General features: G+C 41.1%; 1 protein-coding gene across 1 annotated transcript in view; it reads right to left on the bottom strand.

The window, feature by feature from the left end:
* Positions 1–27693, bottom strand: part of SLX4IP (SLX4 interacting protein) — a 176021-nt gene that overhangs the window by 58040 nt on the left and 90288 nt on the right. The window contains exons 3-4 of the mRNA XM_015081531.3: positions 7670–7759; positions 3603–3723 (exon numbers count right to left, since the gene is read on the bottom strand). Of these exons, the coding sequence (XP_014937017.1) occupies positions 3603–3723; positions 7670–7759 (211 nt within the window). The remainder of the gene's footprint in view (positions 1–3602; positions 3724–7669; positions 7760–27693) is intronic.

Raw genomic sequence — 27693 nt, 5'->3', positions numbered from 1 at the left:
ATTTATGATCAAAGATTTCCAATAAGGGTGTCACGACCACTTGATGGGGGAAAGGACAGACTTTCCAACACATGGTGGTGGGACAACTGAATATCTATGTGCAAAGGAATATAGTTGGACCATTTCCTTAAAATTAACTCAAAATGGATCAAAGACATAATGAAAAGGAACAAAACCTATAAAACCTATAAAGCTCTTAGAAGAAAACACAATTTTTGAAAAGCTTCATGTCACTGGATTCAGTAATGAAGCACAGGTGGCAAAATATGAAATAAATTGACTACATCAAAATTTAAAATATTCGCACATCACAGGACACTATCGAGAGTGAAAAAGCAACACACAATGGGAGAAAATATTTGCAGGTCATATACCTGATAAGGAATTAATATCCAGAATATATAAAAGAACTCCTCCAACTCAAAAACAAAAAAGCAAACAACCCAATTAAAAAACAGGCCAATGACACAGACAGACATTTCCCCAAAGAAGATATACAAATAGTCAATAAGTACATGAAAAGATGGTTAAAAGCACTACCCATGAGGGAAACACAAATTGAAGCCACAATAAGATACCACTTCACAACTGTTAGGATGGCTATTATCAAAACCAGAGAAAATAAGTACCGGCAAGATTATGGAGAAACTGGGATCCATTCTTGGTGAGAATGTAAAACGTAGTCACTGTGAAAATAGGATAACAGTTCCTCAAAAAAATTAAACCAATAATGACCATATAATCTGGCAAGTCCACTGTGAGGTATACAGCCAGAGAGACTCAGAAAGCAGGGACTCAAAGAAGTATCTGAACACAAAAGTTCATAGCAGCATTATTCACAACAACCAAATGGTAGAAAATAACTCAAGTATCCTGTGACAGATGAACAAATAAACACAATATGTGTGTGTGTGTGTGTGTGTGTGTGTGAGTGTGAATACTATTTGGCTTTAAAAACAAAGAAAATTCTTGGGGCGCCTGGGTAGCTCAGTCGGTTGAGCGTCTGACTTCGGCTCAGGTTATGATCTCACAGTCTGTGAGTTCGAGCCCCGCGTTGGGCTCTGTGCTTATAGCTCAGAGCCTGGAGCCTGCTTCGGATTCTGTGTCTCCCTCTCTCTCTGCCCCTCCCCTGCTTACACTGTCTCTGTCTCTCTCTTGAAAATAAATAAACATTAAAAACAAAGAAAATTCTGATAAATGCTATAATAGGGAGGTACTTTGAAAACATTATGCTAAGTGAAAAAGTGAGACACAAAAGGATAAATACTGTATGATTCCATTATAGGAGGTACCTCAAGTACCTAAATTCATAAAGTCAGAAAGCAGAATACTGGTTACAAGAGACTAGGGAAGAGACTGATGGGGAGTTACTCTTTTTTTTTTTTCTTAATATGACATTTATTGTCAAATTGGTTTCCATACAACACCCAGTGCTCATCCCAAAAGGTGCCCTCCCCAATACCCATCACCCACCCTCCCTTCCCTCCCACCCGATGGGGAGTTATTCTTTAATGGGTAAGGGATTCCAGTTTGGGACGATGAAAAGTTCTGGCAATGGAAAGTGGCAGTAGCTGCACAACAACGTGAATGTACTTAATGCCACTAAACTACACACTTGAGAATGGTTACAATGGTAAATTTTATGATATGTATAGTTTACCACATTAAAACAATTTTTTTAAAAATGGTCATGTAGGGGCGCCTGGGTGGCGCAGTCGGTTAAGCGTCCGACTTCAGCCAGGTCACGATCTCGCGGTCCGTGAGTTCGAGCCCCGCGTCAGGCTCTGGGCTGATGGCTCAGAGCCTGGAGCCTGTTTCCGATTCTGTGTCTCCCTCTCTCTCTGCCCCTCCCCCGTTCATGCTCTGTCTCTCTCTGTCCCCCCCCCAAAAATAAATAAATAAACGTTGAAAAAAAAATAAAAATGGTCATGTACGTGTTTTAAAGAATTTCTATATTATGTTAGGTGAAAAAAATAGGTTATAAAATTGTACAGAATGATCCCTTTTCTGTTTAAAAACAAACTTCTTAAAAATACATAAAATAAAAAAATAAAATAAAATAAAATAAAATAAAATAAAATAAAATAAAATAAAATAAAAAACTTCTTGCCCACATGAGCCCAACAAAGACTTTGATTTTCATCTTGGGGCCAGAACAACACACAACACATGTACCCTACCAGGCTGGAAAATTGAGTATTTAGCATTTTCCACTCAGTAGTAGAGGAAGGCAGGGGAAGGGCTAGTTGAGAATCAGTACTGACCACGCCACGTGCACACCAGAAATGGAGGTCTGAGAACCTTCTCTGTTCCTTCTCCTTTTGTACAAGTCAGAAAATGAAACTAGCCAGGTCTGTTGGAGTACAAAGGATGCAGGCTCCTATGGCTTTTCTCAAGCTTTATCCTGATACTAAGTGAAATTCCAGAAAATGTCACCTAACACAAAATTGTTTAGACTGAAAATTCCATTCAAGGCTTTGAGTTTGGGTTAAATTAATCTACTTATCAGCTGTGCCCAGGTGAACACTGTAGTTTAAGTATGTCTACGAAGTGGGGGTGGGGGGTGGGATGCTGCATTAGCATAACCTAGGGGGATGCCACGTTAGTATAACGTGGTTCACAGCAGTCCAGCCCTGTCCTCTGAGGATTAACACAAGGTTGACTGTACTTGTACCACAAAAGAGTGTTACGAAATGCCAACCTAAAGTAGAAAAAATTAAAAACACGGCAATGATAGGTGGAAAGAACAGTGGGCTGGGAGTGAGAAGAGCTGGATCTGGGATCAGGTTCTGCCACTTGTCACCCAAGTATGCTTTCCTTCAACAGGTCACTGAATATGTGTATCAAGCACTGGGCTAAGTAAGGCAGGGAGGGGGACAGCGTTGGGGGGGGGGGAGGGATGCCAAATAAACAAGGTCATCTCGATCCTCAAAAAGATGATCTTTTATTTGGGCGAGCTCTTAATCTTGTAGACCCTCAGCTGCTTCACCTACAACTTGGACATTACCATTCTCAAAGTGTTGTTAGGAAATAGTGCAGGATAGTTCAACCTCAGTGCCCTTGATGTTTTGGGCCAGATAATGCCTTGTTGTGAGGGACTGTCTTGTGTATTGCAGGATATTTATTGACATCCTTGGCTTCTAACTCACTAGATGCCAGTAGCTTCCTTCCAACCCCTCCGACTTCAGTGATGACAACCAAAACTGTCTGCAGACATTACCAAATGTCCCCTCCTGCAAGACTACCCCCAGTTGAGAACCTCTCAAATAGGGTGTCATATATATGAAAGCACTTAAAAAAGCATAAAGCCGCAAATCAAGTCAGTATTAATGTAAATCTATTTGTAAGACTACTTGTCAAAAAAAAAGTCCCTTAAAGTACAGTTTCCTTAGGAATGTTTTATTTTCTATTTTTATGTTTTTTGCTTACCATTAAAAGCCCTCCAGGGCTTTTTGGTTAATTTTCCTTACCCAAACAAAGCATCTTCATTAGAACATATTTTTTAAATGTATCACTGTACTAACACGACAGTCAGAGTCAAACATAATTGCCATCTCTACAAAGCAGAAATTTTATCCAAAATCAAAGTACTCTGTGCCTACCTTTTAAGGTCAAGGGACTGGATCTTGTGAATTCTGTATTTGATGGCCTGTGCTGTTTACGAACTTCCAAGTACTCCTTAACTCTTGAATCAATGGTTTCTTTTAACAGTAAACAGACTTCCTAAAGCAAGTTAAAAAATGAGATATAATTCTCTCATTTAATGAAATGCAAAGAGACAACATTGTGCATATTAAAAAGTCAACACTGAACATTTCATTTCATTTGCTTTTTTACTTAGCTGTGAAAGCTGAAAAGAATGCTATCTGTGCTCATGGGTATCACCCCAGGTTTAAGTTTGCTACTGAGGTTTGCTCAAAACCATGTTGGTTCAGTCTGTGATCTGAGAAATTCATTTAATTTCCCTCTGCTTCAGTTCCACATTTCTAAAAGGAAGGTAAAAGCAGTGAAGTGCCCACTGTGGCCAGGCAAGACTGTGGATGAGGGAAGGATCCAGGAGGTGGAGCATCTCACTGTGACCCCACCCAGCCAGCAGGGGCAGCCCCGCCCATGGCTTCAGTGGACTATTGTCATGTGGGGATGCTAGGTGGGGGAGGGGGGTCATCAGCTGGTCATCAGCTCTTCTGATCTGTTCAAGAGAAGAGGCCACAGCAATTTTTATGCGAATATTTCCCATTTTTCAAACTTGGTTCAATACTTTTCTTAACCTAACCTAAACATCCACCATCCTTCATTCATTAGTTTCTGGCTGCAGGTTTAGAAATCTACTGAAAAAGGAACAGCACCGAATGATGGGCTGAAGAGAGAACTAAGAAATCAGTAATGTGATTTTCTTCCATGCTCTTATTGATACTGTGTGTGCCCATTTGCTTTTGTGAAAACTGCACTATATCCACCGATTAATGGTGAAAATAATTTAACTTCTCACATTTCTTTAAAGTAGATTAATATTTATTAGGCAACAGAAACACATGGTTTTAATTCAATGTCAATGTACCACAACACTAGCAAATTTCTGGAATGTGTTATTTTTTTATATATCAGTGTTACTTATGAAAAGAAAGACAAAACTCTAAAAAGTCCACCACATGATGGGAAGACACTGTCCACTTTAGGTGGCATGTAGCCAATGTAGAGAAAGGGGGAAAAAAATGGCATGCAAATCTAAATTTCTTATCTTCGATTAAGAACTGGTGTGTAAGGACTAATAATTCTGGTCCAATTCCCAGACTGCAGAAGGCTCAGAGTTGCCGAGGTCAACTCAAACCTGTTTCACTAATTTCTTCAATGCCATCTCAGGTTTATCTCTTATGATTTTCAAAAATTAAAACGAGAACAAAATTTTAAGAAGCCCTGAAGGGCAATGATAGCCAAACTTTTCTTTTATTGCAAATACAGACACTCCTCAACAGTAGTGAAAATCCTTGATTTAATTCACAAATGGGAAATTGTACATAAAATATAAACACTGATCTCGCTTCTGCTCTCATTTTGCAGCCCAAAGATGCAGTGCCTTGTGGAATAGAGAGAGATCCGTTTACAGTTTAGCATTCTGGCATTGTTCACACAACAGAAAGGCAGCCTTGCCCCATACTGTTGTTTTAACAATTAAAGAATTTTGCTTCACATGCAGGGTTCAACTATGACTGAGCTAGAAAATATGTGAAAGACATACATGGAAACAAAGATTGTTAAAATTTAGCCATAAATGCCCTATAAGGCTAGAACTAAAAATAGTACGACAAAAATAAAACAAAGGCCCATACAACACAAACTTTCTCCCTATAGTTACGGGGCTTTCCTTCCATGAGTCAGGTTTGACGAATGGAAGGTAGACCATGTGCAATGTGGTCAAGATAACCTAGTAACTGACCACACCACACTTGGCGAAGCATTCCCTTCAGAACCACAGCAATGCAAGAAAAGACAAAGTCCCAGCTAAACTGGACGGGCAGATAAAAAGACCACGCTGAAATCGATGAGCAAGAAGACAGAGATATACAGGGTATTTCTAGGCTAAAAAGGGCTCCAACATGCTTCCTCAAGTTTACAAATGAAACAGTTCGAGCTGGACTGTTTGGGTACAAAGACTACTCGTGCTGGACTCAAAATAAACATGGCTTTAATCCATACAATTAGTTCCCTTTTCTGAAAAGGAACTGGACATTCTTAAGACTTTCACTATATAAAGTGACTGCTCAAATGCAATCAAACTGATTGCTCATGAAATCCCAATCATGAGATGATCTAATGATAAAAAAAGATGAAAGCACTGAGGCACTGAATAGAGACTAAAGTCATATCCTTCCTTGACTAGCTTTTCTTCCTTCTCTGTCTCTGTCTCTCTCTGTCTCGGAGCAATTTTCATGTCCATGAACAAACTTTAAAGGAACAACTTCAAGTATATGCAGCAAACCATCTGCTTTGCTCTGAGAGGGAAGCCTGGCTTCCTGGCATAATGCTGGAGCCAACACTGCAGCCAAGCCAACACCAGCCATGTGCAGGTCCCATCGTGCTCGGACCACCTTTGCTAAGTCATGCCTTGCTGCCTGGACGTTAGGACTAGGTGGAGCGGCACAGCTGTGTGTGGCTCCCTGGAAAAACCTAGCCTCATGCTCTGGGTAGGAGGTGACTCACATATTCGTAGCTTTATTTTAAAGCCTCCAAATCAAAGGACTTGGCAAAACTGACTAAATATCAACAAGAGAGAGCTAAGGGTGAGGTGGTAAAGCTGGAAGAAAATGGACAACAGGCTGGGTCTAGAACAGTGGATTCTAGAATGCTGTTAATGTCAGTCAAGTCAGAAGCCTTTTGGGGTGAGGTCTCCTTAAGGTGAGCATTAGTCACTTTGGGGGAAATAAAGGAACCATTTTGAACCACAGGGACATGTGTTGTTGGTAAGCCAAATCTTGGAATTACATGGAGTTGAAGTGTCGTAGGAGATGCCAGCATACTAAATGCTAAGACCTGAAGAGGATAATTTATTAACCTGAATGGTAAATCCCATTATACCGAATCTTGTGCCTGCCTTCTCCCAGCTGTTGGGCCACCAGGTATCCTTGGCAATACCGTGACAGCCAAGTGCTGATTATATCATTACCTTTTGACTGAAAATTATTACTTATAAATTTTCTTTGGGGAGATTTTTTTTCCTAGTAATCGTCAAAAGTTGACTGAAAACAGTTACCACAGTAAAGGATTTTGGGCTTGCTTTTGTTGCCACTATCAGCAAATTCTTCTCCGTATACTACCTTTCAGTAAAACTTGTTTTTATTTCTGGCTCTAAAAAGCTGTTGTGACAAATATGGAGGTCACAAAGTGCTGTAATACTCTGAAAGTTACATGAAAGCCACTGCCTGCCTCGCTATCCCTGCTCTGGAGGACAAGGATATGGAGGAGGAAGCAGAGCACGTGATGAAAGCCAGATGCACTCTCCAACCCTCTGCCACAGCAGCACTTGGGTGGGATCACGGAAATGGAGAGCCAGTGGTGACTCAGCTGACCTCTGGTCGAACTTTTTCATTTGCAGATGAGGAGACTGAGGCCCAGGAGGTCAAACACCATGCTCCCAGTCACATGACCATCCGGCCATAGGCTTCCCTGACAGACTATTGTGAGAAGGAATATAGTCCAACACCTCCACATTTACTGTCAAAGACTCATGTTAATAAAAGGATGGTAGAAGACAAAAGTGCAGACATTGAGAATTTAAGATTTAAATAAGAATTTAATCTCAAGGTGTGAAAGATCAGCCTTGTGTTCACCTCACGCCTGCTTCAGGGGCTAGGTCTGTCCTTTACAACCAGTTAGATTAAAGTCCCTGGTTGCCTGGAACAGTCACTTTAATGTCTTCTTAAATATAAAGAGCCCTTTCCCCCAAAACAAAGAGGTAGAATATTTCTGGCTTAAATAATATAGCATATGAAATACATAGATGTGTCACTCTCTTAAGGAAAAAAAGCAGGTCTGTCATTGGGAATACAACTATTTTTCAAGGGTTAAATATCACTCAGTATTTTTTGCCTACTGATGAAAATGAAAGCTGAAAGAGTTAATATTTCTTTGAGCATCAGCTATTGCATTTAAACAGTGAAAAGTTTTGTGGTACCTCTTTCTTCTGTTCAGAAAACCAGCTGGTATCTTTGTTTGAACCTTGCGGCAATATGTGAAGATCCACCAGGACAGCAAAATTCCCACACTAAAAAGACATTAATGGCAGAGTTAGCTCACGCCCAGCAAACAATGAGAGAAAATCTCACAAATTCCTATGTGGTTGCTCATGATGAAATGGCAACAAAGTTCCCTAGTGGACAGAAATCTTAATATGGGGCAGGGCTACAGGTCATAAACCTACTAGTTTTTGCAAGTTTAATATTTAGGGCAGAAATGCTAAGGAGAAATAGAATTTTAATCATAATAGCAAAGACAAAAAACCTGTGTCCCACACCTTTGAGGGGATGCTCAAGGCATCCAGTGGCAGCTGGAAGGCTATCAAACACTGAGAGAAGTCCAATAGGTCAGAATTGGGTAGGCTCCAGAAAGGAATGGTTCCATGGACAGTCAGGGGAATTCTTTCTTTGACATAGGAAAGAACACATATAAGCTACTGCATTTTCAGACAGAGAAAAGGAATGGCTGGGACAGTACATTTGAGAATACAAACAGAAGCAAGGAGAGCAAGGTGGATGCTGAATGACAGTTACCAAAACTAAATTAGTTTTATTAAAATACGCTGTAAAACTGTACAAATCCTGGGGCGCCTGGGTGGCTCAGTCGGTTGAGCGTCCGACTTCAGCTCAGGTCATGATCTCGCGGCTCGTGAGTTCGAGCCCCGTGTCAGGCCAGCTTAGAGCCTGGAGCCTGCTTCTGCTTCTGTGTCTCCCTCTCTGTCTGCCCCTAACCCACTCGCATTCTGTCTCTGTCTCTCTCAAAAATAAATAAACATTAAAAAAAATTTTTTTTTAAACTGTACAAATCCTGCTTCTTGTCAATGTTCATCAGGGCAGCCAATAGCCATGTTATGGCTACTGAGCACATGAAATGTGGCTACTGTGATTGAGAAGCTGAATTCTAAATTGTATTTGACATTAATTTAACTTAAACAGCCACATGTGGCTAGGCGATTTGTGGCATGGCTATAGACCCTGTAAAAGGTTATAGCCTTTAAATCTTCACACCTTATGAGTAATTTCTGCAAATCTCTGGATAATTGTGGATAAGGTAACTTAGAAAGAAACAGAAGACCAAGACTGCAGGTTGGGGATGGTCTCAGAGGCCCAAAGGGTCAGTGATGACCTACAGGAAAATGTCATTTTTGTACCTCTTTGGCTGAACAGGTTTTCTTTTTTGTTTTTTGTTTTTAAATTCCGTGCTGTAATTCAATGATGAAAGGAAAATATTTTCAACGAATGGCCCAAATAGACCAAATATAAATATGGAAGGAAAATAAAATTTGACACTTACCTCATACCATACACAAAAATTAATTTGAGATGGATGATAGACCTACACATAAAAACCAAAACTATCTTGCCAAACTTGCAGTAGAAAAAAATTTCTTAGAACCCAGAAAGCACAAAAGATAGAAGAAAAAAATTATTAAATTGAATTCTGTCAAAATTTAAAACATTTGCTCATTAAAGGACACCACTGAGCTCCTGCGTGGCTCAGTTGGTTGAGCATCTGATTTCAGGTCAGGTCATGATCTTGTGGTTTGTGGGTTCAAGCCAACATAAGGCTCTCAGGTGTCAGCACCGAGCCTGCTTGGGATCCTCTGTCTCCCTCTCTCTCTCTGCCCCTCCCCACTCGCGTGCTCTCTCCCTCTCTCAAAAATAAACATTAAGAAATTTTTTTAAAGAAAGACACCATTAATAAGATGAATATGTATGTCACAGGCTAAGAGAAAATATTTATAAATGCATATATCTGACATGAAGGACTGGCATCCAAAATAAATAACTCGTACAAATCTAATATTAAAAAACAAACAAACAACCTAAGCTTCAACAGATACCTCACAAGATAAACAAACAGCTAATAACACATGAAAAAGTGTTCAACATCAGTCATCAGGCAAATGTAAATGAAAACCACCAAGAGATACAACTACATACTTACAAGAATGACTGAAATTAAAAAGATTGACACACCAAATTTGGTAAGGATGTGGAGCTCCCCAAACTTTCATGCATTGCTAGTGGAAATATAAAATGGCTCAACCACTTTGGCAAAAGGTTCGTCAGTTTCCTTTACTTAAACACACATTTAATTTACTGACTAAGCCAGCAATTCCACCTTAGGCACTTACCAAGAGAGATAAAACATGTGCACAGGAAGATTTGTACGCAAATGTTCATAGAAGTCTTATTCATAATAGCTAAGACAAGACAGAAGACAACCCAAGTCCATCAACAGGAGAATAAACAAAGTATGGTACATTCATTCAATGGAATGCTCGTCACAAAACTACAGATCCACTCAACATGGACTAATCTCCACATTACATTGAGCAAAACATGCCAGGCAAAAAGAATACATACTGTAGGATTCCATCTATATGAAGTTCTAGAAGAGGAAAACTCAATCTGTGGCCAAAGCAATCAGAATAGTGATTACCTAGGGAGGAGTTGACTGAGAACAGGCACAGAAGAACTTTGTGTGGCGGTGGGAAGGTTCTCTATCTTGGTGGGGTATACGGTTAAGATCAGTTGATTTCAGTGTAAATTATACATCGCTAATAAATAATTTTTAAAGGCTGTGTAAAAGCACATTTACATTTACTGACAGTTATATAAAATGTCGTCTGTCCTTAAAAATGTATGGGTATTTTGGAGGAGAACAAAGTGAAGTTCAACTGGATAAAAAATAATGAAATATGGTGAAAGAGGATCTCCTATGATGTCAAACAGTGCAGTGTGACCCACTGAACTGCTTCTTAGTGTGTTACAACCAGTATTTTATTTTAATGAAAGAGAATCAAAGGGAATATGTGAATAGAATAAAAAATATCAATATGTCACATGGTACAGTCAAGTCTTATTTTGTGAAACTTATGTATGAGTATACTGAGTTATGATGGGAAGCCTATTTCTTACTGTGGATTTGTGGTCAAAACTGTTTGAAAACCACACTCAAGTATACTGTTACTTTACGTTTCTTCACAACTGTTGATTATAGATTTAACCTTTAAGGAATATGCTGCCACCAGGTGGAGGTCATATGCCACAACTACATGGCATTAACCAGGGGTTATTAACTTTTTGTGTGCCATGGATAAAACACAATGGATTCAAAAGAAAACCAATTTGACTGAAGTACGATTATCCAAATTAAAAAAAAATTGTGATTTAGTAATGTATCTACTTGTCTATTAAGGCACTGGCTCTTTTCATAGTTGTAGATCTAACAACTACCAAAAATCCGAAGTAATAGTAAACATACATGATACCTTCAGATATGTGCCACAACTATAAGATAACATGAAAAGAGCTATGATTCTACTGGTGACATATCCTGCAAATACCATGTTTTGAATACTTAATTTATAATAAAAAAATTGGTTAGAATTTGGTTAAAATAAAGATGTAATTTTTGCTCCCATCCAAGTTCACCAACCCTCTCAATTCTATCCCAAACCTGTTGAGGCACCACAGATGGCAGAACAAGAACCTCGCAGAAGCAATGGGATGTGCCTTATACACATTTTACTGGGTTTCCTGCAAGTGTTTAATCCTGACTCCTTAGACCAAGTTCTCTGCTAGCCCTTCTCCATTAGCAAAATTGGCTTTTAAAATAGTAAAAAAAAAAAAAAAAAAAAAAAAAAAAAAAGTGATACTTGAACAATTTGAATTGATACTATGTAATAGTAGCTTTCTATAAACTTTTTTTTTGTTTATTTATTTTTGAGAGAGACAGAGACAGAGAACATACATGCACAGGAGGGGCAGGAAGACAGGGAGACAGAGGATCCCAAGCAGGCTCTGCTGTCAGCACAGAGCCTGATGTGGGGCTTGAACCCACGAACCATGACATCACGGATGACCTAAGCCAAAGGCGGGCAATTAACCAACTGAGTCACGCAGGTGCCCCTGTAATAGTAGCTTTCTAATGAATTAAATAGCAAGGTCCAATTTGGTATTCTCTCATCATTTCATACCTTTGATCACAAATAATCTAGTGTAAATTTGATTATAAACAGACCGATTAGAATAGTTTTGTTTTTGGAATTTTACTCCGGTGCTCAAACTTTCCTGGGACTTCAGCCAGACTCTGCCACCAGGCACATGTGCAGTCCCCCCAACACACAGCAGGGCTCTCCCCCTGCAGCCAGCAGTTCTGAGTTCTCCAGCAAGCTCTCTCAGACTCCCACACCAAGCAGCCGTATGCTGCCTTTCTAAAGTTCCCTGCTCTCATAGCTTTGCTGCTTTGCTCCCATGAGTGAACAGAAGTTTTAAGGGAAAAAAAGCCTCCTACTGCTGCCAGGAGCACAGCCTTCACTTCTCCTTAATTAGGAGGAGGCTATTTCATCTCTCAGCAGAGAAACTCCAGCTCTCTTCAGAAAGGGGGAACACACGAACCATGACTTCTTTCTTAGGCCACAGCTGCTCACTTTACACAGGACAGTTACCTCTTTAACAGACCAAAGGCCACTAGTAAAAGCTTTGCATCTCATGCCCTGGGTTGTGAGTCAACAGGCCAGGGTCTGATCCAGCTTCTAGCCCCCTCCACCCAGACGTTTCAGCCAAAGGCTGGGAGTCAACCCCAACTCCTCCTTTTCCCTAACCGTCCACACTCAGTCACCAAGTCTTATTGGTTTTACTTCTTGAAGGGCTAAGCACACCCCTGTCTCTCGTTCTGCATGTCACCTCCCTCCTGGTGTCTCATGAACTCTCAACACCAACCAGAGCAATCTCTAACATACGTGCTTTCTGCCCTCTGATTCCAATGCACCCCGATGCTCCTGGATTTGTCAACTTTTATGCCTCCTTGAACCCCAGGAGGAGCATGGACATCTCAGTGCAGCTTTTCTGAACAGTTTGTCACTTGGTCCCCTGGATCAGGCCTATGCTTCACATGCTTATTTATTTCTGCACTAAATGGCTGGTCTATGTAGGGGCTGCCCCTGCTAGGCTGTTAGCTCCTTGGTGCAGACAGACAGGGTCCCAATTTCATTCAAATCTACACTGCAGCAATTAGCACGGGACTAGCTCACAACAAGTGCTTAATAGTGTGTGTGTGTGTGTGTGTGTGTGTGTGTGTGTGTGTGTGTGTGTTGTGTACAGACAGCTTTAATCTTCAGTGAGACCTTGCTGGCCTAGCCCTTCAACATCCATGCCACCACTGCTCTGCCTTTCGAGTCTTTATCAAGGGGAAGATTTCACGGCAAGTGCTATTTAAAGGAAGGAAGAAAGGAACGAATGAACAATGACAGTATAAATGGGCTCTGAAGTTTGGGCAAACCACAGCCTTATCTGTAAACTGAGGGTGCTGAGCCCATTCTGGGGACAAGGCTGTTCTGATTCTGCACAGGACACAGATGCATCATAGAACAATTTCCCCTCTCCTTATTCTAGAGTGGCAACAACTATGCCATCACCAGTGACAACCAGTGATTTTCTATAGTTTGAAAAAAAAGGGACTAGATGGATCCTATGATTATCTCACCCTAACCTCACAGCCAGGGGTGGAAGATCTTTTTTTTTTTAATATGAAATTTACTGTCAAATTGGTTTCCATACAACACCCAGTGTTCATCCCAACAGGTGCCCTCCTCAATGCCCATCACCCACTCTCCCCTCCCTCCCACCCCTCATCAACCCTCAGTTTATTCTCAGTTTTTAAGAGTCTCTTATGGTTTGCCTCATTCCCTCTCTGTAACTTTTTTTTGCCCCTTCCCCTCCCCCATAGTCTTCTGTTAAGTTTCTCAGGATCCACGTAAGAGTGAAAACATATGGTATCTGTCTTTCTCTGTATGACTTATTTCACTTATTAGCATAACACTCTCCAGTTCCATCCACGTTGCTACAAAAGGCCATATTTCATTCTTTCTCATTGCCAAGTAGTATTCCATTGTATACATAAACCACAACTTCTTTATCCAGTGAAGAAATGGGCAGAAGACATGAATAGACACTTCTCTAAAGAAGACATCCGGATGGCCAACAGGCACATGAAAAGATGCTCAACATCGCTCCTCATCAGGGAAACACAAATCAAAACCACACTCAGATATCATCTCATGCCAGTCAGAGTGGCTAAAATGAACAAATCAGGAGACTATAGATGCTGGAGAGGATGTGGAGAAATGGGAACCCTCTTGCACTGTTGGTGGGAATGCAAACTGGTGCAGCCGCTCTGGAAAACAGTGTGGAGGTTCCTCAAAAAATTAAAAATAGATCTACCCTATGACCCAGGAATAGCACTGCTAGGAATTTACCCAAGGGATACAGGAGTGTTAATGCATAGGGGCACTTGTACCCCAATGTTTATAGCAGCACTTTCAACAAGAGCCAAATTATGGAAAGAGCCTAAATGTCCATCAACTGAGGAATGGAAGATCTTATCTTGTAATTTTACCTTAAGTGTCAAATAAAGGTGGAAATGCTAACACTTCTCACACATGAAGGTACCTGAGAAGCAGGCTCAGAACCGTGAGATCCACGTGCATTCTCCCATTTCCTCGTTCATTCAACACCTGCTGAGTTTCACCGGAGCCCTGGTCAGACCCTGAGAGGGAGAGATACTTACTGTAGTAAGTGTAACCACAGTGTACACCCCAGGACCAGAGGTGGCCAAGCCACCACTCTGCCTGAAGGAGGCCAGGGATGAGGTATATGACCTCTCAGCTAGTCCTGAGGAAGAGGACAGGTGGTGGAGAAAAAGAAAAAAACAGCAGCCACATGAGGAAAGAGGCCTGAATAGCCTGGCATGCTCTGGGGACAAAACAGAGTCTGATAAGCAGAAACAGGACGTCAGCAGATGAGGCCAATAGGGCAGGAGGGTTCAGACCACAGAGGAACCCTGGGCAAGCCAAGGAGGAACGAAAAGACCTGTAGGTTGGAGAGCTCTCTCAGGTAGGAGTGCCTGGGCCGGCAGAGCCATGCGGACAGGTTTAAAGCCACCCCCAAACCCAAATAAGAGACAATGGAAGGTGCTGGGTAAAGATGAAGGAGTAGATCTGAGACACACTCAAAAGAAAGAAGAGGATGTGGTTTGGGGCAACAATGATGCCCTAGGCATGTGAGTAGTTCCAGTGTGCCCATGGGCTGTCCACAGGCAACTCACTCACGTGGGTCTGCTGGAACTGTTATTGGCATTTTATACCACATGCCACTAAGGACTTAAGGCAGTTTGGATTAATAAGGCAAATATGAAAGATGGAGGAAATAAGAAAAACAAGGGTAGAAATCTAAAATGAAGCCAATGGTAGGTCTGTACAAAATTTCCACCATTGTCATAGGTCTTTGCAACAGTTGGCTCTGAGTTTGCTAGTTCCTGATGTAAAACAAGAAAAGCCAATCAGAGTCTGTAAGATGAGAATGAATCAGTACTGAGGATAACCCAATCATTTCTAAATATTAAATCTAGAGAAACATTTCTCCTGAAGATTTTCATGAAAAACAAAAACAAAAACAAAAACAAAACATGGCGACTCTCTTCCTGGAGTATCTGCCAACATTACTAAAAGGCTTTAAGGAACATATTAAATATCTTCCTATCAAAATAAAGTGCATGTATGTTACATGGAATTAGAAAGTCATGTGGTTTTTGAAGAAAAAGCACAGTTTACAGAGCACCTATGATCTAGGCATTGTGCTAAGCTTTATCTATAGTATTCCATTTAATCCTCACCACTAGCCTACAAAAGAGCACAACTATTACTCATATTTCATAGATAAGGATGTGGCATCTGAGAAGGTAGAGACTAGTCCAATATTACATAGTCAATAAGTGACAGACCAGGAATCAAATCCAAATCCATTACACTCTAAAGCCCCCTGCCATGTATTACTTTGAAGAAATATCCCCTCTGAAAAAAGACCACTCAGGACTTCTTTCCAGAAGCCATGTGGAGGCATATTTAAGGCTACCTAGCCTGGAACCCACCCCACTATACCTGTTCCCTCTTAGGGTGAGCGCTGGAAGGCTTGTCTGTCCATTAGTGACAAAGGACTGAACCAAGAACTCTGAACAGGGTCACTGAGCTCCCTTCCCTGTGCAGTGACTCATTCCATGCTTGAAGAGAGGCACTAAGAGTTCTGATGCTGAAGCTGTCAGTGTGGGGTGCTCTGCTAGGATAAGCTTGCAGAGTAGTGGCAAAGGCCCCCCTGCATAGAGACGGGGGTGGGAGGGGGAGGGAAGAAAAGGGGGAGGAAAGGACTGCAGCAGAGGACCAGGGCAATAAATCACACTGAAGGTGGGGTGGGGGTGTTGGGACAGGCGGTCTCCTGACAGTAACAATCCTATCCAGAGTTAAAGCAGAAGAAAAGTCAACACAAATCTTTTGTCCAGTTAACTCCCTTGCCCTCTCCTTACCCAAGAAATCTAAGCTTGGAGTTTACATTCAAGAAAAGCAACCAGCATACCTTTAGGATGGCATATTCAATAAACAAACAGGTCAGAGAAGGAAAGAATAAAGAGTCATTCCATCAGAGTACAATGTATCATTAATCTAACTGCAAAAACTTACTAAACAAATTGGCAGTAACAATAGTTAAGATTCATTGAGCACTTATTGTGTGCCAGATTCTGGGTAAAGCCCTTTCCTTACATTACTGCATTTGACTCTCATGACAACCCAGAGAGTCATAAACCATTACCAGTCAGTGTTCTGGAAACACTGAGAAACTTAAGAGCTCTGTTCTCTTTCACTTTTAGAAGATTCCTGGTGATCACGGGTAGGCTGTTTGGTGTGGTGCCTTGCCAACCTGGCAAATACTGGTCAGGCCAGGTAGAAGGAACATTCTATAATCTTAGTAATGGAATTAGACCCAGCCCAAATTCAAGAGCACACCCACAGAGAAGCCTCGAGAAAGCCCTAGGATGACAAGCAGGAGAAGGGCCTAACACAAGAAGTCCGAGGCCACAGATCTCTTTCGACGATGCCCCAGTTTAGGAGGAGTGTCCAACTCCCTTCTCTGGGCCTCAGTTTCCCTCTGTGTAAAATGAGAGGCCACCACTGGATCTCCTTCAGGGTGCCTTCCATTTTAACATCCCACCTCCTGGTTGTGTTTGGGTTAACAACCATGGCTTGGATTCTATTTGCACACACAATGTTTGCCCTGATGTATAAGTTATGCAAGAGTCACACTGAGTCTGGCACATCGTCTCATCCTGTATCGGTTCACTACAAGCCATGCAAGCACAGTAGTAAAAATCTTAGCAACCAATGAGTCCTCCCCCTGAGCATTCTCTGACACCTCGCAGGCAGGACAAAGCTCCTATTTGCTGCCACAGCACTTTCATGATTCTGCTGTGGAATCATCACAGGCTGTAAACACATGGCTGTTTACATCCATCTCCTATAGGCTGCCTGTGGGGAGGAGCTGCCTTCCACTACCTTTGGGTTGTCAATGCCTCATACTGGGCCTGGCACAGAGAGGACAGTGAAGAGTGTTAGTTAAAAAATCCTAAAAACTACATCAATGATAAAAATTACTTTAGTGTCTGCCTTGTTCTCTCTCTAGGAGGGATTATCCGCCTCTCACCTGCACCCTGTCCTCAGAACTGGAAAGACCACAGAATCGATCTCATGGCTTATAACTAAGTCTGCATCATTCATGAACAGAATATTGTCAGCCCAGAAAACAGGTAGCAATACCCACTCCTCCATGCCAAATACTTACTTTCCCACCTTCCAACCAGGCAGAACAATCTCCAAAACCCTGGTTGACTGTGTGGATTCAAACGCAATAAAGGGAACATGTAAGGGGGCTTCTTTGGTAGCAAATAGATAACTAGTTCTTTGGCTCAACTTTTTCCAGCTGAAAGGGACGCAGCAGAGGATGTGACTTGTCTCAGGTGAAAAGGAACCAGAAGGGGAGGGAGTTTCTCTCTCCTGTTTCGTGTCTGTTGCGGGGCTTCTGGCTACAGGTCAGGGACGTACACCTTGCCAGTCATTTGTTTGTGTTTCTTAACGGATTTATTGTTATGGATGGGGAAAGATCCTACATGGCTGGGAAACAAGTCACAAAGGAATGAGAAAGAACGCAGAAAAACAGAGCTAATGAGTTTGATGACAAAGAGGAAAAAACAGAGTAACAGGCTGATGTCCTTCAGTAAACCGCTTCTGGCCTCCTATAAAGAAAGAGTGAGGTTTTGGCCTACAGTGCTCAAAAGTGGCTCACACTCTTCGTGGGTAAGATTTGGGAAGAAAAGCAAAGCACTGTTGGGCATACAGCAAAGGCCAACTAAAGTGGTATATATCGTAAAGCAAAGCTTAAATTTAACATATGCCATTGGAACCTTCAAGTAGCATTTGGGGCTGAATCACAGACTCTAAAACCCACCATTGCAGTTAGGAAGAGTGCAGTTAGGAATAAGCCTTCAGTCGCTCCTTTTGAAAGAGAAGGACCTATTTCATTGCTATAGACACTTTCCCTAATGGTTTTCAAGAAATCATTCTTTCCAATGTAACCAGTAGGCCACTTCCCCTCCAGGGACTGGAGTGGCGTGTACAGAGTGTGTGCAGCAACAGGGAGCACAATGACCTGGGGGTGGAATGCATCTGACCTAAACCCCTGGCCTACACCTCAATTCCCCCAGACCAGAGGAAGTTCCTGCGATGTAAAATGGGGACGAAAACCACCTTATGGAGGTATCTCACAAAATGAGAGAATACAGAGGTGCAAGGCTTCGCACAGTGCCAGCCATACAAAGGGCTCAGTGGGTTGTTGTGGGTTTCCCCCACCCCTGCAAAGGTAGAATTTGCCTCAAATTCCAAGGCATATCACATGAACTCTGAATTGTCAGTTCCATAAGATTTACAAACAGATAGGGCACAGGTTTCCACCTATTCCTACTAAGAGCTAATAAATGCCTCATAACTCTTTTGTACAGTTTTACTCCGGCCATGCACTGCTTCTTGGAAGAACAGATGGCTTGTAATCACAGCTGATTATAGAGTAAAACTATGAGCTCTCCCCTCCCATATTTCTGCAACAGAGAACATGAAATGAAAAGATAACCTGAAAGACATTATTATGTACTTGAGAAAGTCTTAGGTGGTTGGAAAGACAAGCAACATTCATAATTAGCAACATTGAGGCCATCAGAAGTGTGTTCAGGACCAATCATGGCCAACCATTTAGTAATCGGAATATGGAATTGGATAAACAATAAGGGTATAGGTCCCCACAAGCTCTGCTCACAATTTTATTCAGCATATGTGTCACCAAGGAACTCTGGGATGCGGGTTTGATTTTAAACTCTCTAAAAATTAACATTTTAGAAAATATTCTTTTATATCCCGGAGGAATCTTGACAGTCTTCAATGTCAAGAAGTATAAAAGCAGTGTAGCCTATGAGTTAAACTTAGGACCACTTATAAAATGAATCAGAAAGAAAAAAAGAAAACAAAAAACTCTGCAAATATTCCTCTAGTGATCAATGCCTGGAATTCATGGATTGCTCTAAAGGACAGCCAGTCTTGAGGGAGATTTCTTGAAAAAAGAAGGGAGATAAAACGTGGCACAATTTTCCACCCTTGTTGGTGCAAGGGACAAAGAGATTTTGATGGCTACTTTGGGGAATCTGGGTGACTTAGAGGAATTCTGTTTATTCAGTTAAATATTAAATAATTTAATGAATCCCTCATATCGGTATGTTTTCTCTGGAACCCTCTCATCTACTTTCTACTACAACAAATGACTTGCCAGATAAAGCTATGACAGACACTATCTGTTGAATCTAGTTGCCATTTGATTTTTTGTTAAGTATTAATACTGTCCACACATTGTTGATAAAGGGGGCTACCTTTAAAAGGGGTAAGCAGTGCTTTCAAAGCCAACTTAAAGGGGCCAAAGATAAGGCTAACATGTAAACTTTACATGAGGGCAAAAAGAATCCAAGTGTATGGCTGCAAACCAAAACACAACCTCAGAGTCAGGACTTCCTGAGGCCTATTGCACATGAAAAGCTTCCACTTCTGCAAGGCTCAGAGTTACCTGAGTCTCAGAGAGGCCCAACCAAGTCAAGTGCAAGCCTCGTCTCTACCCTTAGCCATACTTATTCTCTTGGTTCTGCCAGTTCAGGAAAGTAATCTGTGTGCACAACCTGAAGGGTATTTACTCACTGAAGCCTAGACAGAGGCCTGGCTCTCAAAGTACCAGCAGCATTAGAATCTCCTAATTGTCTCCTATGCAAATTCAGGCCTACCCAGTCAGAAATTTGAAGGGTATCCTGTGTTTTAACAAGTCTTCCAGGTGATTCTGGTTCAGGCTCAAGTTTAAGAAGCACTGCTGTAGGCCACTGTGTCTCCTTGAAGATAATTCATGACTTTCTCAGTATGAAAAAGGAACATTCTTGGCGGTTACAATAAAAAGGAAGAAAAAAAATCCTATCAAGTTTCACCATGTAAAACAATGGAAGGTGGCAACACACCAGAATTGTGAAAATATTACAATTCTAAAACTCACAAGAATATCACCATTTTATCACAATGGTAAAATAATTCCCTTAGAGTTGTAAGAAACTCAAAGTAGGATTTTCCTTAGAAAGGAAACATAACCCTCTAGAGGTGAATGTGATGTGCAGCCAGGGTTGAGAACCACAGATACAATAATGCCTTGCTGAGAATCTTAAAAACTTACCGCTGGCTTAGGATAAAGACGGTGATAGAAATCCAAAGGGAAAACATGATCTATCTGCCAGACTGAGATCGAGCCTTAGCAGAAATAGAAAGGAAGGAGGTGGTAAGCCTCAAACAGACAGGGAGGTTATACAGTGGCACGTCAGTCCTTGAAATGAGGTCAGACAACTGGGCTCCAGGGAAACTTGTCCCAGGGCATGAACAGGATGGGCACTGTACACAGCTTGGCCACAGAGATGATGAGGATCCCTGCAGTGGCAATAGATCCTAGAGGGGGGCAAATGGCATTGCAATTTGCAAAAGGGGGCAAAAGATAGATTTTCCAACTATAAACTTAATCTCTATTAGAGGGGATCCAGAAGAAAACCCAAAGTATAAATATGACAAACTACACCAAGATTCCCAGACGATAACAACTGGTGAGATGTGGCTGACAAAGCAGATATGACCCCCCCCTCGCCCCCCCCCCAGGAATCAGGCAAAGTTTCCCATGACATTCCTTTGCCTGAACTACTCCACCGAAACAGCTTCTGTGAAGGTTACCAATGACCTTCATGTAACCAAGTCCAATGGTCAGTTCTTGGCCCTCATGTTACTTGAACTCTCAGTGCCATCTAAGAAAGTGGTTCTTTCACTTGCCCCTTACAACTCTCATTTCTGGGATAACATGCTTTCCTGGCTCTCTTCCCTCTTCCTTATCCACTATTTCTCAGTCTCCTGTGCTGGCTCATCCCCATAATATTGAATCTAAACTGACTAGGGCTCAGCCTGTAAACCTCTCCTATCTCCACCTACACCCTCATCAGTCTCCAGGTTTCAGATTCCAGACAGTTCACATGCTGATGACACCTAGCACTCCTGATCTAGTCCAGACATCTCCCGAGCTCCACATGTACAAATCCAGCTGACTACTCTACATCTCCACTTGGATGTCTAACAGGTATCTACAACATAACAAATTCAAAACAAAACTATTGATATTTTACCCTCAAACCTGCTCCCACCAGGTTTAGTTAAGCTGGTTTGGTGAACGGCAACTCCATTCTCCCAGTTGTTCAGTTCAAAAACTGTGGAGTCATCTTTAATGCCTCTCCTTCTCTCATAATCTCTCATAATCTATGAGTAAAACCCTAGCAGCTTCTACTTTCAAAAGGGCCTGCCTGGGACATGGAAAGAGCTCAATAAATATTAATTGAATGAATCTCTGAATGAACAAATGAATCCAGGTGAAGAAAAACCAGAAAAATTGGGGTGGAAGAAACGATGATTAGGTGAATTCATAACTAGTTTAACAGCCATAACCACAGGATGGCTTTTTCCTTGATCCTTGTCTTGGTCCACATTCTTGGCAGTGACACGGATGAAGGTATGAAGATACAGTGCCAACAACATAGGTGGATGATACTGCATGAGATGGAATAGTGAATATTTTGTTGGGGTAGCAAAAATGATCTGGAAAAAAAAACACAAAAAAAACAAAAACAAAAAAAACCCCTGGATCTCTGTGACTCAGAGACAAATAAAATTAGGTTATGAGGATGAGTTAAAGAAAGTAGTTAGATCAATCTAACTAAGTGGAATTTAATAAGGATATATGTAAGGGCCAAACTTTGGCTCTAAAAAACTAATCGCCTGAGCACAGAGGTACTCTTAATCAAGAGTAAGCTGAGTGGGCAGCATTATGCTGTGGCAGTCAATGATGCAATTTCATTTTAGGCTACTTTAACAGTAGCAGCTAAAATAAACATAATGATGGCTATGTTTTACACATTTAGTGTTCAACTAGTTTCAAAATACATAGACAAACTGTGACAAACTAGAGTAAGAATGTCAACTTAAAATCATCCTATAAGGATCAATTGAAAAAAGGAGAATGATTCACTTTTTTAAGTAAAAGAAAAAACCAGGATGAAATAATATTCACAGGACTTTTAAAGGTGGAAGAACAATTCTTTTTAGTTCTTTTGGGCTTTAAGAAATAGAGAACCAGGTGAGAGCAGAGAAACCACATTGGCAAGACTTTCGGACCCACCAGCCTTCCAATCAGGAAATGATATGCCATGGGAGGTGGTGCACTCACCACCCAACCCAGGAGATCAAAGCGTAAAGTACATGAAATAGACAACCGCGTAAATATCACCTGTTATTACAGGTCACTGGTCTAATTGTGAGAAGTGATGAAACTCCTACAGGAAAAGATGTACAACTGACTTGCTCCATTTTATTGATAAGCCACTTAAACCAACCAAAGCACAATCAGTGACTGGTTTGGAGTTTTTTTAGTGTACTCCTAAAGATGTGGGCCTAATGACCTTAAGAAGCAGAGAACTTGTCTTCTAAGAGACACTTTAACAGAGAAAGCTTGGGCTTTAGAATCAGACAGATGAGTGTCCCAACACTGGCTGCACCTTTTATGGTCGTTTGGTCCTGGGCAAGTTTTTCAGCCTCTGAGTCTTAATTCCTTCTCTGTAAAATGGGGTAATCATTCCTGCTCCCACAGAGATATTCTTACGATTAAATTCAAAGAGGAAAAAATAGAATACAATGGCAAATGGTAGTTAGCGAATAAATTGAGAGTAGTTAGCAAATGAAGATATGGTTCTCAGTCCCAGTATTGAAACTAATGAGGGTCACAAGACTGACCAACACTAGCCAAAAACTTTCTTCGGTGACAGAAATGTTCCTTGTCTGTGCTGATACCTTAGCCACAAGCCATGAGAACACCTGATGTGAGGCTAGTGCAAATTTTGAAATTTCTCTCATTCTAAAAGTTTATTTGTGATTAACGTATTAACTTAAATAGCTGCATGTAGCTAGTGGCTACCACACTGGACAGCACAGATACTTCCCTAAAGGGACTCCCAGCTCAGAAATCCTGGTTCTATTATTTTAGTAAGAGAATAAAACCAAAAGCACAAACAACATCAGGAACCCCATAATAGGAAGTGCCTAGTGATGCAAGGGGATTCCCATCCCACAGGGAATTCCAGAAGGCTCCTCAGGACTGCATGTGAGGGAATGATAGGGACTAACCTGGGAAATTTCTATGAACTTTACCAAGGATGGTGCTGATCCAATAGAACTGTTTTAAGTAAAGGTGTTTTCCTTGTAAATAGAATATGAAGCAATAAAAACTGTTACTGCCAATTACAGGATTAAGAAGTTTAAGTTTCCCTTCACCTCTCACCCCTTTCACTGTGACCCTGCTTCATCCAATCAGAAAACAAGATTCAAGAATTCTTAAAATTATTATTGCAGCCACTGTAATCATTCCTAATCCCACAGCTTTCTCCAAGAATGAACCTTTTAAGTTTGGTGCTGAATTTCCCTTCCTACTCTGCTCTACTTCTCAGAGCTCAGGAAACAATCCCCTAACTACTCTCATCACTACTTCATCAAGTTTCTACAAAATGAGCAAGAGTTCAAAGGGAATTTTCAACCAATTCATGCCTAAGGCAGGAAATTGAAATACCAAGTGGGATAGAAAAATGTTAGACAAACACAGGCGAGGTCCACTGGTGAGAGCCGGAGTTTTTCTCCCCCTGACCCATTTTTTAGAGAACTACAAAGGGGAATAAAGGGAGGTGGTTAATTGGTCACAGGACTTGTTTAGAGCCACCTCTACTTTCCTTTTCTAATTGACTGCTGGGAATAACACCCTCTTCAAGGACTGCTCTGAAGGGAAACGTGCTAGGACAGGCGATGCACTGATGAAATGGCTTCAGAAGCTGAAGATCATTAATTAAGAATATTGACAGTGAGCTTGAAAGCTTCACGGGAACAAGTGGGAGGCACAACGTGGTATCAGCTGCGACCTACACATTAGTAATTAAGCCTTGTGAAGGCTCTCAGTGGAAAGTTACAGCTCCCAGGCATTCCTCCTTGGATGAGTGAAGAGTCTCCTGAGGCAACTGAACTCTAACGACAGTATCATTGACTCTACAGTAGTATTTCCAACATCACTATAATATATATACCCCTGATTCTCAGGATTCAGTGTCTTCCAAGCACCACTACCCAATGCTTGAAATACTGTTTCTTAAACCTGAGGGCACATCAGATTCACCAGGAGGGCATGTCACAAATGCAGATTAAAAAGGCTCACTCCCAGAGTCTCATTTCATAGGCTTGAGGCAGGGCCAAGAATTTGCATGTCTAACAGACTCATGGGTGAGGCAGATGCTGCTGCTGCTGATCTGGAGACCACACTTTGAGAATCACAGGCCTAGAAATAGGGGTTTGCATCCCTGGTGGCACTTAACAATCACTTGGGGAATTTTTAAAAATTATGTCCAAACTGTCTCCCAGACCAATTAAATCAGATCTTCTCAAGATGGGGCCTGGATGGACACCAGTACATTTTAAAAGCTCTCTGATTGTCATATGCTAGCTGGGTTGAGAACCACTGCAGATCACCTTCAAGTATTTCAATTTGGAGATTACACACACTTACAAATTAGAGAGAGGGAGGCAGATCCTGGCATTTGCTTGATTCCACTTACTGTTGGTGGTGATATTTCAATGGTCTTTTCCCCCACAAACAAAAATATAATAATCCTCCTTATACCAGCAAACCACATATTCTAATTCTTGATCTCTCTCATTCTCTTTCTCCAAGAATTCTCTGAAGATTTACAAATTACAGCAAATGAACATCTATGAAAACTGGTAAATCTGCTAATCCCCTGAAAACATTATTAATTTTAAAATAACACTTCAATGAGATGAACAGCATGTAACTATTCTTAAACACTCAAAATCATCTAACACCTTCCTTCAAACTCTTTTCAATTCTCCTCAAACTCATTTTCCTTTTTTGCAAATCAGATTCTGTGTTTCCTCATCTCTACACATCATTTGCCTGCTTCTAGTCTTCCCTTATTATCTCTGCCTTAATATGACAAATATAAAGTTTAGAGTTATTCTTATGAAACAGTTTTATGATGCCTGCTCCTAATAAAAATATTTTTTAATAAAAAAGTATTTTATTTAATAAAAATAAATATTTTTCTCAGTGAGAAAAAAGAAACTAAGTCAAATTATTTTTGTATGTATCCCCTGGTTAACTCTGCCTTGGGCATTAACCCTTGACAGGAAACCTATGTCCCACCTTGAATTCTTCAAATTAAGGAACCTTCAGGCTAAAATACACCATGTGCCCTACATCAGTACCTACTGGTTAAGTGTGACAGTGCAGTGTACCTCCAAGTAATAAGGCTAAAGTAAAAGGAATATATCACTCATAATCTACAGCTGTGGCTCTGAGACAAAATCACTACCACCTTCCACCACCTGTCCACCCCCAATGTGCAATGCCTGGAGACATTTAGAGCTGTCACAATTGGCATCCAGTGGGGTAGAATACAGAAAAGCTACTCAACATTCTATAATGCACAGGAGAGCCCACGACAAAGAATCATCTGGCCCATAGTGTCATTAGTGCCCAAGCAGAGAAACCCTGCTCTAGAAATTACTATATGAAGCCAGTTGACTTTTCAGGCATTGCAGAATTTATAGGGATCTGAGGCCAACCAGGAGGAGGGGGAGAGAGAGGGGCTAATGGTCCAGAGTCAAAGAAGGACTACAAAATGCCCAGCCAGAAGAGAGAGCTGAGGCTGCTGCCCATCTTTCCAACTGTCTGAAAGAGGGTTCTCTTCATCTTGACCTTGCCAGACTTTGTCAAGAAGGTTTTTTTTTAAATATATAGGGTTAAAGGTTTAATTCGGTAAAACACTTCTGTTCCATGATTCATCATCTGACCAATTGACAGACTACACCCCCCCCCCCCCACTCTATGAAGCATGCTTCCATCACTATTAACTTTTAACCAGGCCTAAACCAATCAATGAATGAATGAATGAGAGGAAGAAAGAAAAAAAAAAGGAAGGAAGGAAGGAAGGAAGGAAGGAAGGAAGGAAGGAAGGAAGGAAGGCAGGCAGGCAGGCAGGCAGGCAGGCGGGAATTTTGAAGAGATATTTTAGAAATGGACTATAAATCCAAAAGAGTACTGCCCGTTCTCTTGAGAGACTGCTATCTAACCATTTTTATTTTGGGCAATTTGCATGGGGGTCTTTGCATAGGGGGATATGGAGGTAGTGCTTAAGGACTTTCTTCACACATGGTGAAAATCATAATGAGATCGTGACTATTAGATGTTTGTCCTGTGACTACTGAATTCTTAGAAAAATTACATTGCTCAACAGCACTGGAAGTATCAAATTGATCCAGCTTAAAAAGATCAACATTATGTGTTTAGATCTTAATATGGTAGATATTAACATGTGTTTAGATCTTAATATGCTACCAAGCAAATATGGTAGGTAGCTTTTATTTGTGATAGTCTTCGGATTTTAAATGCCAAATAGCTACTTAATGGGTTACTGAAAAATCTAAATTTTATTTTTATAAAGTTTATTTGTTTATTTTGAGAGACAGCACGAGTGGGGAAGGGCAGAGAGAGAGAGGAAGAATCTCAAGCAGGCTCTGCACTCACAGGGCAGGACTCAAACTCACGGTACTGCAAGATCATGACCTGAGTCTAACGGACTGAGCCACCCAGGCACCCCTGAAAAACCTAAATTTTAAAAGGGGTTATACTAAGGACATGCTTAAACGCCTCACAAAATAGGATTTCCATTCTAGGTATTCACAATTAAAGAACAGGGTTCCTTTCAACAGCAAATCCAGCTTAGTTCACCTGAGCACTTACCTTCTACTGGGGAGGGAAAGAGAGGTTATCACTCAAAGATAGATCCAAAAAGAATAAAGCACCAGATGGACAACAAGAACTGTCCTCTGGTCATGGCATAAACCGTCACAGTAATCCCATATTCTCATTGCCCCTTCCCAATGGAGTTTTTTTATATATTCTTTAGTTTTACCATGTAATATAAACTCATCTCTAAATTATACATTTTGTAAATATGTCACCAAGAAATGCCAAAAAGCCCCTACTGAATATGAATTGTTTACCCCAGGCCTATAATGTTCTGTGTCCTAATGCTTCAGAGATATTAGATACTAAAATTTTATTAAAACCATGTTCCTTGCATTTGCTGCCATTATCGGTGATGCAAATTCACACATGCGTTAACTAATGAAGCAGTCAGACAGGGTTTCATAGGCAGAGAAGAGGCTGAAAGAAATCTTTTTTGCCAAACAGAAAGTGGCCCAACTGTGGAAAATGATATGGATATCTAAGGTAGTGCCCACAAGCCAAAACTGTAAATAAGGTTAGACCCTCACATGGTTCCATGGTCTGAGTATATATTACAACATTTCAAATCAAACACTCATTTCATTTTAGGGGTTCATGCCAGCTGGCA

The sequence above is a fragment of the Acinonyx jubatus genome, chromosome A3 (genome assembly GCF_027475565.1).
Source record: "Acinonyx jubatus isolate Ajub_Pintada_27869175 chromosome A3, VMU_Ajub_asm_v1.0, whole genome shotgun sequence".
Classification (NCBI taxonomy): domain Eukaryota; kingdom Metazoa; phylum Chordata; class Mammalia; order Carnivora; family Felidae; genus Acinonyx; species Acinonyx jubatus.
The sequence above is the reverse complement of the archived record's forward strand: the minus strand, read 5'-3'. Positions and strand labels throughout refer to the sequence as shown.